We start from the raw sequence: 13,985 nt of genomic DNA on the forward strand, positions 1-13,985 counted from the left end.
ATATGATAAACTCCAGAGCATTTAAGCATATAATTCCTTTTCTAAAGGAAGACTAATATTTTAACATATATACCTAGTAATTTCTGACGTATAAGTTCCAGTGTTCTATGGCACTGTAGCATGACTACAGTTAACAATAATATATTTATAGTTTCAAATATAGGAGGATATTCAATGTTCCCAACACAGAGAAATAATAAAAGTTTGAGGTGATGGATATGCTAATGTACCCAGATCTGATCACTATACATTATATGTATCATAATATCACTATATACTCCATAAATATGAACAATTATGTGTCAATTAAAAAATTTAAAAAGTATAAGAAAAAGAAAATTTCAGTCATAAAAAGTACATACAACACCTGAAATATACCTACTGAAAACATTACTTTTTAAATTAACATTGTGAAATTTACAATGAAAACATTTGACCTGGAATCAATAATGTGCTAGTATTTGTAGAAAACTTAATATACTTAGAAGATAATTTGGACATGTAATTACATATGTCATTAGCAAAGATCCTTATTTATCTGCCTTCAAGATATGACTCACATTTCCATAGATTCCTTTTAACCACTTACTGGCACAAAGTTGAGAGTACACTAATGGACAGTTGTAAAAAATTATCACCAAGTAGAAAAGAATATTTATATTTATATCACTATAAAACATACGCAATAGTGGTAAAGTAATTAATAAATGGACTCCAATTGGTGAAAAGGAACAAACATTCTTCCCTTGATATTACTTGTATTACTTCCAAGGACTTTTTACTTATCAATATTGAATAGCATTTTATAAGCAGAACTAACTTGGAGGAATGTGATTAATTTGTAATGTGATCTGGGTTTACATAGAATCCATTCTCAGGTGGGCTCAAAAGCAGTAAATTATCTAAATGTCACTCGTGCATGGTTTGTCTTTGGAATGGACAGTGAGCATCTGTGTGTGTGTCTGTGTAGATATGCTATGTCAACCTGTGCTAACAGTTTTAAGCTATCATTAAATCTGGCTTGCAAATTTCTAGATATGCTTTCATAAAGTGGATAATGCATAGATAACTAAAATAATTGAGTTGATTATACAATTTTTGCAAAAATTTTTGAAAATAAATGTTAATATTAATAAAGCATAGTACTCTGTACCTAAGGAGAACAATAACAATTTTTTTTTTCCTATATTTCATCAGATTATAGCAAAAAATACATTTCATTAGTATGCCCTACCTGGGTAGAATCTTGACTCATTGCTATGCTTTATATTTTATTTATTTGGTCAGTAAATTATTGAGCTTTATATGTACACTCATGGATTCTCTTAAGAACAGGAAATATTCATTTTAAATCATGAAGTTCACAGACGTTTCAATAAACTCATATCTTAGGAATCTAAATAATGAGTCATGGGAGAGTATAATGAAATAGGTGTTGTCCTTTGTTGGTCTGTAGGTAGTCAGAAGACTTGGGTTTAGGTAGAAAATTGCTCTATAATGAAGTGAAGGTCACAAGTTCAAACCCCAAGACGGACCAGTGAACGTCCTCGTTCTTGCTGGCTGCTGACTGCCTGGTAAGTACGTTAAAGGAACATGAGTGGTCAGCTGAGGGGTCTGGCTATGGAGGAACTGTGCCTTGATATCCCTGCCACTGAAGATCATTCAAAAGGCCTGTCCTCCGCAGGAGGGGATGGGCTGCTTCACCCTGATGTTTACTTGGTATGCTTTCATAGGAAAAGAGAGCAAGAAAGAATCTAAATTTTAAAACTGCAGGAAATGTGAAGTACAGGGATCCCAGGTAAAACTTAAGACTGGGAGAACTGGCAAATGTTCTGTCGAAGGATTCGACGTTTGCCAGCGATCCGGGAGCTGCACGGCCCCTTTCAAATCCTCAGAGCAGGGGAGGAGGTTGGTTTCATGCTGTTGTGGTGTTTTCCAGAGTGTCCTTTTGGGGGCACTCAGGTACAGCTCTTGGGCCTCCTTTGCTTTCCCCCATAAGTTCTAGCTTCTATTAAGTCTTAGCGGAAAGCATGTGGGGGACTCCCGGGGGTGGGGGCGCCTCTCCCACTCCGTCCTGGAGCACAGAAGTCCTGATCAGAGCTGCTGATCACTGAATGACTGCTCTGTGTCAAGCAACTGTGCCAACACTTTGCCTACTCAGTTAATTCTCCATCCACCTCGTGAAGTAACGGATGAGGCCAGAGTCACAAAGACTCTGCAGTCTTTTGCTGAATTTCACATAGACGGGAAATCCATAACCCCACAGCAGAACTCAGGCTGTGATTCTAAACCCCACCCTTTCCACAACACCAAGCTGCCTCTTTTTCTCTTTTTTCCCTTTTATTAAAAAAAAAAAAAAAATTCAGCTCACTATTCCTCAGTCATCTTTTGGGAACAAATGAAAAATAGTTTATTATAGAACTTCCTCTGGATTAAAAACATCTAAAATAACTTTATAGAGGAGAACCAGCTTAAGATTAAATCATTTCTCCCTGCTATGCAGAGAATGCCCTATTTTCTGTATGTATTAGATTTTTTTTTTTTTAAAGCACTCCTTAAGTTGTCCGTAATCTTCATTTTCTTTTTCTTCATTTGCAGGTCTTTAGCCTGAGAGAGCTAGTGACAGTCTCAGAGGTAGTCCCTGCCACACTGCTGTTTTTATTCTCTGCTCTGTTGCTAATAATGTTCTTTTCATCCTTGGACATCTGTCAGCTACTGATGAAGTGAACTGGCTAGAGAAAGGGTCGGACTTGTTCATTGCCTAGGAAAAACAATCATTAGGATGGCTGCGATCAAATGCAAGGAGGAAACACATTGAACAATTAAACAATAAAACAAACAATTAAAAAATAATTGGAGCAACAGACTGTATCCTGGATTGCAATGTCTGAAGTCTTTTTCTTTTTTAGATGTTTCATATGACATAATGCCAAAAAGTATCTCAGCTCCTAGTGGTTGTGAAATCTCCTGGAAAAGAGGTCAAAACCAGTTGGCTTCCTGTCCCTCTACACGCTGTGATACACAGGAGCACCCCACAGGCAGGGTAGGGCTATGGGGGCAGATGCCATGTAAGCTGTTTTCCTCACAAGAGTTCCTACAGCCAATGTGACCGCAGAGACTTCTGGAGACTTTGGAAACAGGACCTCTAACTCTCCGTGCTCCTGACAGGGCACACAGCAGAGAGCAATGGCGTCTGTGGCACATACTATTCTACTCTTTCCGCTCGTCCCAGAGAAACAGCTCTGAGTGTCACTGTTGGTTTGTGAATCCAGGTGGCTCATTCTGGGAAGGCCATAGCTTCTGGCTCAGGCTTCATCTCTGCTACTAGTCTTGTCATCAATCTGGGGACTCCAATTCCTGCATGAATGAACCATCCACAAATCTGTTCTTTCAGGCATATCTTCTCATCCTGGTGACCTTTTTTCATCCTATTCTCATCATCCCTCTGTAAGCCTTGTTATCCTGAGAAACTGCACCACCTCTGAAATTCCAATTCCAAATATGTCTTTTTCCAACCACCATCTTGTATCTTTCCAGATCTCTTGCCTAAAGAGTTACCTAAAGTATGGACATAGCTTAAATTCTTCAGCTTCTATAAGACTTCTAATTAATCGACCTGATGTTTTCTCCCAGGCCATCGACCCTCTCCAAGGTTACCTTCCTTTCTGATCTGACACAAATTCCATTATCCACCACTGAAAGTACTGCCTGGAAACACAGATCTCTGTGGTCCTATTTATCTGACTACTCTGGCCAAAACCTGGGCCTGGAAAACACTCTATTCACCTTTCCCGGGCATGCACCCCTCTTGCTGAGTGCTGCTGAACAGAATGACACGGTGATGGCTTTTTCCTAAATTACTGATCACAAACTTTGAATGGGCATTTACAACTTCCTCATGATTTTATTATGTTTCTCTAGCGGTGTGTTTTCTCTTTCTTCTTCCCAAAAGAAGAAACAAGTTGAGAGACAAATGTTGGAATAAGGCATATTATTGTTATAAAAGCATATGAGATAATAGTTTTTACACAGTGAGGGTAAGGACTATCTATACAGATATTAGTAACAGCTATGATAATTGATAAAATTAAGTGAAATTTTGATAGAAGAGAATACATTTATTACTTTAATTTGGAGTTGCGCCAATGCTTTGGTTTTTAAGACCAATGTATGTAGGACCAACTTCCCTCATACCTTCACCTGGACAATTTACTTCATATTTCACTGAGGAAAGAGACATATTCATTTATTCAGCAAACATTTCCTAAGCATCTTCTATGAGTCAAGCACTCTGCTACTGGAGAAGCCACGGCAGTGCAAAACGTGTCCTCCTGCACGGAGCCATCACAGGTCATGTCTCCTCTTCCCGCCACTGCAGCTACAAACACAGTTGCACCTTCCTCCTTCAGCAAAGGGAGTGGCCTTCCTCCTGCTAGGGGTCAGGGTCTCCATCCGTGCTGGATGCAAACTCTCCTTGCCTTCCAAAGTCTTCCCTTCTTCAGGTCTCTCATCCCTCTCCTGAATCTCCAAGTCCTCCATCTACTGAAACCTTCCAGCGAGCATGCGAGTTCTAGCCTCCTCAGTCTTTAGAGAACCCTCCCGCCATTGCTGCATTTCTTTGTCTCTTCATAGCAAAGCTTCTAGAAGGAATTAATTATCCTCCTCTTCTGTTCACTCTTCATCCCATAATACTCCAGGTCCTGTCTCTAAGCCTTCCCCAACCTGCTCTTCATGGCCATGCAGGATCTCTGCCATGCCACCATAGGCAAAGGATACTTTACTGACCTCATCTGATTCAACTTCTCAGTAGCACTCAACACAAGTAGCCATTTCTTCCTTTGGAAACACCTCCTTCTTGGTTTCCTCAACACCACCTCAACATCCACATCTCTGGATTTTCTTCTATTTACTTGAGGTTCCTGCTTGGTCTCCTTTGCTGGCTGCCACTCTCCTACCCAATTTCCAAATGTTGGTGCTCCTTAGTGTTCATTCAGTCATGGTCCCTTCTCTCTCATCTCCTTTTGGCAACTCCCATGGATTTAAAATACCATCTACATGCTGATGACCCCAACTTTATTGCTCTATCTCTGACCTCTGACCTCCACCTCCTCTGAGCTCCAACTCACACATCCAAATCCTGACTTGTCTCCTTCTCAATGCTTCAGGCATATCGAACATGCTCAGAATTGAACCCCAGATTCTGTGCCTCTGTTCTCACTTTCCCACCACTTTGCTCATCTCAGCAAAACAGAACTTTAACATTCCTTCATTTTCCTGACCCACAGCCAATCAATCACCAAGCCCTTTAACTTTACCTCTGAATATTCCCTTCTTTCTATCTCCTCTAGCAACCATCTTGGGATCCAGATCATGTCTATATGGCAACAAGACTGACGTTCTCAAAATGCAATTTGGATAATGCCAGGCCCCTGCTTAAACCTTTAAGGATTTCCCATTGAACTTAGAATAAAACCCAAACTCTTCACCATGTCCTACACGGTCTAGATGGCCTTCATCTTTTGTCACCATCCCTCTTGCTCATTATTTCTTAGTCACATTGGTGTTATTTAGTGGCTTGTACAAAGCAAGCTCTTCACCTCCTTGGGGGCCACTGAACAGTGCTTTCCTCTGCTTGCGACGTTCTTCTGCCACATACCCACGATGCTCACTCACTCAGCAGCTGGTGTCCCTGCAACCTTTAGTTTCAGGGCTCTGTGATGACTCCTCGTCTAAAGTAGGTTATATCTCAACCACTGTTTATTTCCATCATCTGCCATGATTAGTACCTGTGATGCCCTTGTTTACTGTTTTATCCAATACTACCATGATAATAGTATAAAAAGGTATTCAATATATTTTTATTGATTGAATGAAGGTTATTTCCTTAAAATTGTTATTATTAAACCTAAGGTGGAGAAAGCTGTTGTAAGTGGAGGTACTTCTGAAATGCAGATGTTCCAAAAGCTCTCCAATCCTTAGGGATTCCAGATATCACACCTGATTTCTTTAGGGCTCGCATAGAACTTTAGAGTAACTTTACTTTCCTGTGATGTAATAATATCTTTGCCAAATAGTTTGGACTTCGGGGTGGCTGTTGAAAGGTAGTTTATGAATATGAATCATCAACACAAATCAAAGGAGGGGCCAAAACGCTAAAATAAATGTATTATTTTAAATTCCAAGGAGTTTTAACTTTATTTTTATTTCAGGAAAGTAATAGTTTATAGTGTTTAATGATTTTTAATACAAATCTCAAAAATCACGATGCTTATTAAAGATCAATGAAAACAGAAAGGACTTACATACAGAGGAATTAGATAGCTGGTATGCATCTCTGTCATCTAGGGATGAACTCAGTAATTAATTCGTATTTGTGTAGGTTGTATCAAAAATTCACCTTCTAAGTGAATGTTACATTTATTTTAGTGTCTACTTTGTTACCACTAGTCCAATGTATTGATGGAGTATAAACACTATTTAAAATCAGAAATGTTTTAGTGCAACACTTAATATTTGCAACTTACTTTGCATTCTATTTATTTACACAGTTTCTAAGAGATGGCAGAGCATCACTCCCCTTTTCTAGGAAAAGCCAAGTTGGACAGACAAAAATGATGTGTCCAAGGATACTTGTAGCATACATTAATATACAAATTTTATTTCATCACATAATAGAAGTTGCCTCAAGCATCCAGTGAGATCCTGAGAGTTTCACCAGCTTCTGGTGAGGCTGCTGCCCCCACTGGGAGGGGTGGAGGGGGCTGGAACTCTCTGCCTCCACTCTGGAGCCTCCTGCCACCACCTGCCTTGGGACCACTGGATCTTGTTATGCATCATCAGGGTATAAATACCCTGACTGATAGGTCCTGTTTATATCAGTCACCAAAGAATGCCTGACTCACCCGCCATCTCTCTGGGCTGACCCCCAGCCCTCATATCCAGCTCTTCCATCCACCCCTCCAATATCTTTCAGCTGCCCCAACTCTTGCAGCCCCTCCCCGTGCTTGGGGAACTCACAGGCAGTCAGCAATAACTGCCCTGTACTGCGATCTACTTTCTCAGTGTGTTCCTTGCATTCTTCTGTGACACTGCCTTGTACCTGAGGACACTATTTCCCTGAAGCTTCCTCAAATATTCTAGCTACGGGGCCCCTGTACCATCAAGCATTGCTCTGCAGTATCCCCAGTGGAATATTTTTCCTTTTTCCTTCTAAAACCCTCCAGCTTTCAATTGCAGACAATTAGGCTATGCCACACTGTGCTCTATTTCTCCTTTTGCAGTAAGCTACTGATCGCTGTCCCTCTCTCTTCCCACCCCCTTCAAATCTTCAGTCCCTAGCTCAACATAACTTTCTCCAAGTTGGCTCTGGTGACAATTCTTGAAGATCTCAGTGTGCACATGGTGATCTTCCCAACGCCCTGACTTCTCACGTGACCTCTACACCTCCAGTCATCTTGTCCTCCACCCTCACTCAGACACTTGGCATTCCTGGACCTCCCCTTGACCTTGCTGTTGCTGATCATGCATCTCCTCAATGACCTCAATTTGAAGTATTTCATTTTTTGGCCAACATCTGTTTTTTCAGCTAAATCCTAATAACTAAACTCCCAAAATTCTTTTAGCCCAGTGGGGTGTGTAACCAACTGCTCCAACCAGTTTTCCCTGTGCCTCTCTCAACTCACATCTCTGCTTACCCAGCTGAAATTTCATTGCTGGTCATTACAATCACTCCCTAGGGTCCATCCTCACCTGCTTTGGTTCTCTCTTGTTTTTGTTTGTTTGTTTGTTTTGTTTTTGATACAAGACTCTCGCTCAGCCACCTTGGCTAGAGTACAGTGGCATCATCATAGCTCACAGCAATCTCAAACTCCTGGGCTCAAGTGATGCTCGTGCCTCAGCCTCCTGTGTAGCTGGGACCACAGGCAGACACCACCATGCTCAGCTAAGTTTTCTATTTTTTGTAGAAACACGAGGCCTCACTCTTGTTCAGGCTGGTCTTGAACTCTTGACCTCAAGCAATCCTCCTGCCTTGGCCTCCCAGAGTGCTAGGATTACAGGCGTGAGTCACCGCACCTGGCCTCTCTCTTATTTTTGTCACACTTAGATGGCAAAACCTCAATGCCAGTTAATCTGACACCCTGACTTTCTGCGTCTGTGCCTGCACAGTCAAGTGTGATTGGAAAACACACAGGCTTGTTGATCTCACTCCAAGTTCATCCATCCCCCAGGCTTATTCCCTCCCTACCCTCCTAAACGACACTTTCAGTATCTTTTCCTTTCCCTGTAAAACTCTTTCCCATCTTCACTCTCAGCTGATGAGCTGCCTTCCTGTTCCACTGAGCAAAGGGAGACAACCAGCAGAGTGTCTGGGAAGGTTCACTGCCAAATCCGATGCTCGCACCTGGGCTGACACAATCCGCCTTCTTGCCCACTGCCAGGCTGAGCTGCCCACTCTCTTGTCCAAGGCCAAGACCACATCCAAGACGTTGCTCCTGAATTCTTCCCTCTCTCTTCTGCATCATCCATCTCCTGACTCCTCTACTGAGTCATTACCATCAGTACCTGGACACGCTGCAATTTTCCCTTAAAACGAAAATTGTCTTGATCTTCCCACAGCTCCCTCATTTCTTTATTTTCCTTTACAGCTAAGTTCCTCAGAAACCATGAAAAAGTCATCTATATCTGCAGTCTCCTACTCCTCTGCTCCCCTCTCACGTGAAGCCATTCCAGCAGGCCAAGGTCACCATCCACGGCCAAGGTCAGCAAAGACCTCCAGGTTGTGAAACCTTGTGCTCATTTCGCATCCTCATCCTACATGCCGAGCGTAGGACGTGGTGATCACTCCTCCTCCTAGAAACGCTTTCCTCCTTGGGCTTCCAGTTCAGAACGCTTGCCCAGATTTCTTCCTGCCTTACTCTGGCCCTGCCTTATGCAGTCTGGTCCCTCTTTGTCCTCCTCGGCACCCCCATACCCTGCCCCAGTCACGCTGGCCTCTGGACTACTTTGAAGGGGCCAGACACATGGTCACTTCAGGGCTTCTGTGCTTGCTTTGTCCTCTTTCTGGAGTCTCCTTTCCCAGATGTCACCATGATGCCTCCCTGGAGACCATCCGGTCTTTGTTCACGCATGACCTGCTCTGTGAGACGTCCAGACGTTCACTGACCATCTTATGTAAAATCTCACCTCTTTCCCCAGCATTCACTGTCACTCTTTTTGCTTTTATTATTCTCCATAGCAATGATAACCATCTAGCATTATATATACTGAAGGTGCTATGTGTATACAAAATAGCTTTCCTCAACTAAAAATGAGCCTGATGGAGATTTCTTTTTTACCTCTCTATCCCTGTAACCTAGATGGTGTACAGCACATACGAGGTGCTCAGTAACTACCTGCTGAATGAAAGGAAAAAAGGAAGGAAGAAAAGAAGGAAACTTCAAGAAATCAAGATCAATATTACACTGTATTGCCATAACTAATCAGGGTAATATTAATTTTGATTATAGCCTGATTAAATTTGCAGGAGTATAAAAAGTGGCCTGACTTTTATGCAAATCTAAGGAGATGATTACTGTTGGTTTCTTTCCCTACTAATTACATAGTGACTCTAAAGCAAATATGGAAACAATTTGCAAATATTGGTTCAAGTTAGAAGAGAAGGCTCCATTATCTGAGCAGAAATGTCAGGGTAACAATCAGCGATTCTTGCTTTCAGGAGTCTTTCAGGCTTTCACTGGAGAATGGCTGTGAGATACAGGTATGTTTGGGAGAGTCAGGTATCGACTTTTACCTGCAATTTAAGCCCACTATTCTGGAAACTCACAATATGAACAACTGAAGAAAGCATATTGTAACATGCTAATTCAAGGATGCGGAAATGATTCCAGTTTCTTATCCTCTCCTAGTTAACACCTTTCTGTTTTAATCTCATGTTGGAAACTGGCAGTTGCAATTTGCCATACACACATCAAAGAAAAAAACACACAGACCCCAAACTCATTGGCAAAATGGAGTCACCACATCTCCATTTGCATGTTGTGTCTGGTCTGAGCTGGCAAAGGCAATCTTTGGGAGTAAAAATCAACAACAGAGTATAAGTTAGGTCAACAGCAAGTTGCCAACTACTTAGTGTAATTATTTTAAGATAATTTGCCATCTAGATTTAATATCCTAACCCAGAGTCTCTGATTCCATACGAGGCTCAAGAGATATATTTTTAAGCACTCAAAAGTATATGTATGTGTACATGTATATATAATATTTAGTACCCTGAATTATTTACTAGCACATCTATTTAAAGTATATCATGCCTCACTGAGCACAACTTAGCATTTAAATAATTGACTTTAAATGGGCCATCCTTTGTTTATAAGTCACATGTCCACATCCATACAGAAAGTATCTGCCATGAAGTATAGATAACATACAAGGTGCAAAAATCTGCAGAAAAGAGCTTGCACATCCACCCACGGAGAGCAAATCGGGAGTGCCTGTGACTATCAATCCCTCAGGCATAATTCATCTCTGCGTTTATTTGTTTGCTCATCTGCCACTATGCAGTACCTGCTTACTGCTCAAGTCCTGAGATGAAACACACTGGCAGATAGCAGATGTACCAATTAATAACCTGTCAGGTCTGATGGATAGAAGAGGAAAAAAGTGTCCTCACACATATCTCCAGTGTGGTTTTCTTCCCCATTTCAGGGCGCCGAGGGTCAGGAGACTCACTCAGCCTCCCTGGAGATAGCCCAAACTGTCTCATTAACGTCTACGTTTCATGACAGTCTGACGCAGCCTTTGAGATGCTAACTCACCTGCTCTTCTCCCAGAATCCTGAAGTGATGGAGCTCTTTAATCAAGGAGTTGGGACAGCCAGCTGTTAGGAAGAAGAATTAATCACAAAAATGTCATTCTCATTCCGTATGGTAATATGTTCTTACACACAGCTGTGACTATCAAGCACCAATGTTGTCGTTTGAGAGGACACACATGTGTACCTGAAAAACACATGTCTAACCAACCACCAAAAAGTCAAGCTGTCCAAGGAGCTGTGGCCACTGCCTGGCCTCCAGCTGTCACTTCTCATGTGACTCTGGTCAGGCCTTTTCTCCTCTTGATTAGGATCTGGCCCTTGCAGGGCCTCAATATCACACAGGTTCTGTCCTTAGAGACATGCCCAGCATGTCACCTGTTCCTAATGTAGAGCCAAGATTTTGTGAGGCCAGAGTGGGAGAGTTGTGACCACAGGCTCCTAGTTATTTATCATGTCCTGTTTCCGCACCCTCCAGCCCAGGGTCCTGCTCATCCACAGTTAAGAATGGAGATGGGGCAGCTGTATGTCTTGTCTTCATAGGATTCGGCTGTAGTTTAGGACCTTGCTTGGTTTCACCAAGAGGCTGTGTCAAAACCCATACAGTCTGAATTTGAGTTTGGAAATCATGCTTTACAGGGCAGGAGAGAGGGCTGTGGCAGCCCTGGTGCCCACACTTTCCAGGCCTACTCAATCAGAGCCTCTTCAGGCCTTCACGTTTTCTTTTTTCAGTAGTAAAATGAAATAAGCAAACAAATAAATTTTATATATAATTTATATAAATATTGGCCAAAATGTATATCAGTATATATTTATATATAATAACAATATAAAATATAATAATTTATATATAAAATATATTTTATACATATATATACACAGTTGACCCTTGAGCAACATGGGTTTGAATTGCATAGTCCACTTATATCCAAGTTTTCTTCCACCTCTGCCACTGCTGAGACAGCAAGACCAACCCTCTTCTTCCTCTTCCTCCTCGGCCTACTCAATGTGAAGATGAGGATGAAGACCTTTATGATAATCTGCTTCCACTTAATGGATAGTAAATATATTTTCTCTTTCTTATGATTTTCTTAACATTTTCTTTTGTCTAGCTTACTTTATTGTAAGAATGCAGTGTATATAATACATATAACACACAAAATATGTGTTAATTAACTGTTAATGTTATCAGTAAGACTTCCAGTCAACAGCGGGCTATTAGTAGTTGTTAAGTTTTGGGAGAGTCAAAAGTTATATGTGGATTTTCAACTGTGCAGGGTGTCAGTGCCTCCAATCCCCACACTGTTCAAGGGCCAACTGTGTGTGTGTGTGTGTGTGTGTGTGTGTGCGCGCGCATAAATTTAGGCCAGTGCATGCTCAGTACTATTTAAAATGTGTTTCATCCCTGTCTTTTCAGTGGAATTATTCCACAGTATTAGGTTGTAGTCATTTATAGTATTCACTCCAGAAAGAAAATTGATATAAAAACCTGTTTCTTTGAGATAAGACCCATGGATTACATAATCTGCTGATGTTTCTATTAAGGAAATTGGATTGTATGCAGAACATATCAAAAAATTATGGAGCCATTTCTTATATTGCTCAGCATTGTGAGATAAGAACGGCCAGATGTACGAGAGGGTTTGTCTGGGGAAGGGTGGGCTGAGGAATGAAATGACGAAACGTGTTTTCACGCAGGTGAAGGTATTGTCTTTTGCAAGAGAAATTAGATTTTTGCATTGATCTAGAAATTAGGATGTACACCAACAGAAAAATGAAATAAATTGATTTATAAGCTAGTAACTGAGGGTTTTTCAATAGGTTTTAAATGAATACTTATGCAGGATATTTTAGAGAGGAATTTGACTGGGTGTGATAATTAATTTTAATGTGTCAACTTGATTGGCCTAAGGGATGCCCAGATAGCTGGTAAAATATTTCTAGGTGTATCTGTGAGGGTGTTTCTGGAAAAGATTAGCATTTGCATCAGTAGACTGAGTGAGGAAAATCTGCCCTCACCAATGTGGGCAGGTGTCGTCCAATCTATTGAGGGCACTGAGGACAAGAATAGAAAAAGGCAGGGAAGAGCGAATTCTCTTTCTCTTCTGGAGCTCAGACAGCCACCCTTTCCTGCCCTCAGACATCAGTTCTCCTGATTCTCGGGCCTCCGACTCACACTGAATTACAACACTGGTTCCCTGGTTCTCCAGCTTGCAGACAGCAGACTGTGGGACTCCTTGGCATCCGTAATCATGTGAGGCAATTCCCCTAATAAATCTCCTCCTGTATGTATCTGTGTATGTCCTACTGGTTCTGTTTCTCTGGAGAACCCTGACTGATACCCTGGGTAGTTCCAATTCTGAAATTCTACGGTCCTGTAAAATGTTGGAACATAGTTTTAGTCTTTATTATGTGACATTTTGTACCTTGAGAAAATGGTTCATAAATGTTCACTGAGGTAGTACAAAAGGTTTTTAAAATATGAACAAAATTTAATAAAAATATAAACAGGTGATGTCACCACCTGAAAAAAATGTAGAAAAGAAATGAAAATCCTGAGGTATATATTTTGCTTGAAAACATAACGGATTAGCTGCCACAGGCACATCTGATACGGCAGGGGAAGGAAAGCGAGACCTCTGAAGTGAGAAAATGTTCTTGAGCTGAGTGTTGCTTCAACTGGAGGCCACAGAGACTTACAGGCTGAAGGTTTTTTGTTTTTTTTGTAGAAGTTGTTCATTTTGGGCATGCTATTCTGAGGATTAGCTAAACAATTAGTAAAAGTATATTCCGGATCATTTGATTGGTTGCAATTCAACCAAAAGCTGCTATGCAAATTCAGCCTCATGTCAGTTCTTGGGCTTTAGATCTCTTTGGGAGCAAATCATTGTATTTTAGTTTTCTGAAGTGAATGAGAAAGAACAGAAGCAGATCAATTACAAGGGTTACATTCCCAGCAAGTGGCCGTCCCACGGTCTGAGGGGAAGAGGCAGAGGGAAGGGAAGGCAGCCTGCAGGGTCACAGGCAGGCAGAGACGAGAAGAACCTGGGGCAACCCTTCAGGGGCCTGTTTGGAGCCCAAGCAATTGTTTAGTGTCAGTAAAATGACAGAATCTGCCATATTCAATTCATAGAGTTAATATGAATAATTTGGTTTTGTACCTTCGGTTATACTT

The 13,985-nt window shown here is 41.3% G+C and overlaps 1 protein-coding gene across 1 annotated transcript in view; it reads right to left on the reverse strand.

Moving 5' to 3' along the window:
• The window catches only part of PARK2 (parkin RBR E3 ubiquitin protein ligase), a 1,159,373-nt gene that overhangs the window by 187,904 nt on the left and 957,484 nt on the right, over window positions 1-13,985 (reverse strand). Inside the window, exon 9 of the mRNA XM_012646791.1 lies at window positions 10,815-10,876. Within this exon, the coding sequence (XP_012502245.1) occupies window positions 10,815-10,876 (62 nt within the window). The remainder of the gene's footprint in view (window positions 1-10,814; window positions 10,877-13,985) is intronic.

This window comes from Propithecus coquereli, unplaced genomic scaffold, assembly GCF_000956105.1.
Source record: "Propithecus coquereli isolate 6110/MARCELLA unplaced genomic scaffold, Pcoq_1.0 Scaffold25, whole genome shotgun sequence".
Taxonomy (NCBI): Eukaryota; Metazoa; Chordata; class Mammalia; order Primates; family Indriidae; genus Propithecus; species Propithecus coquereli.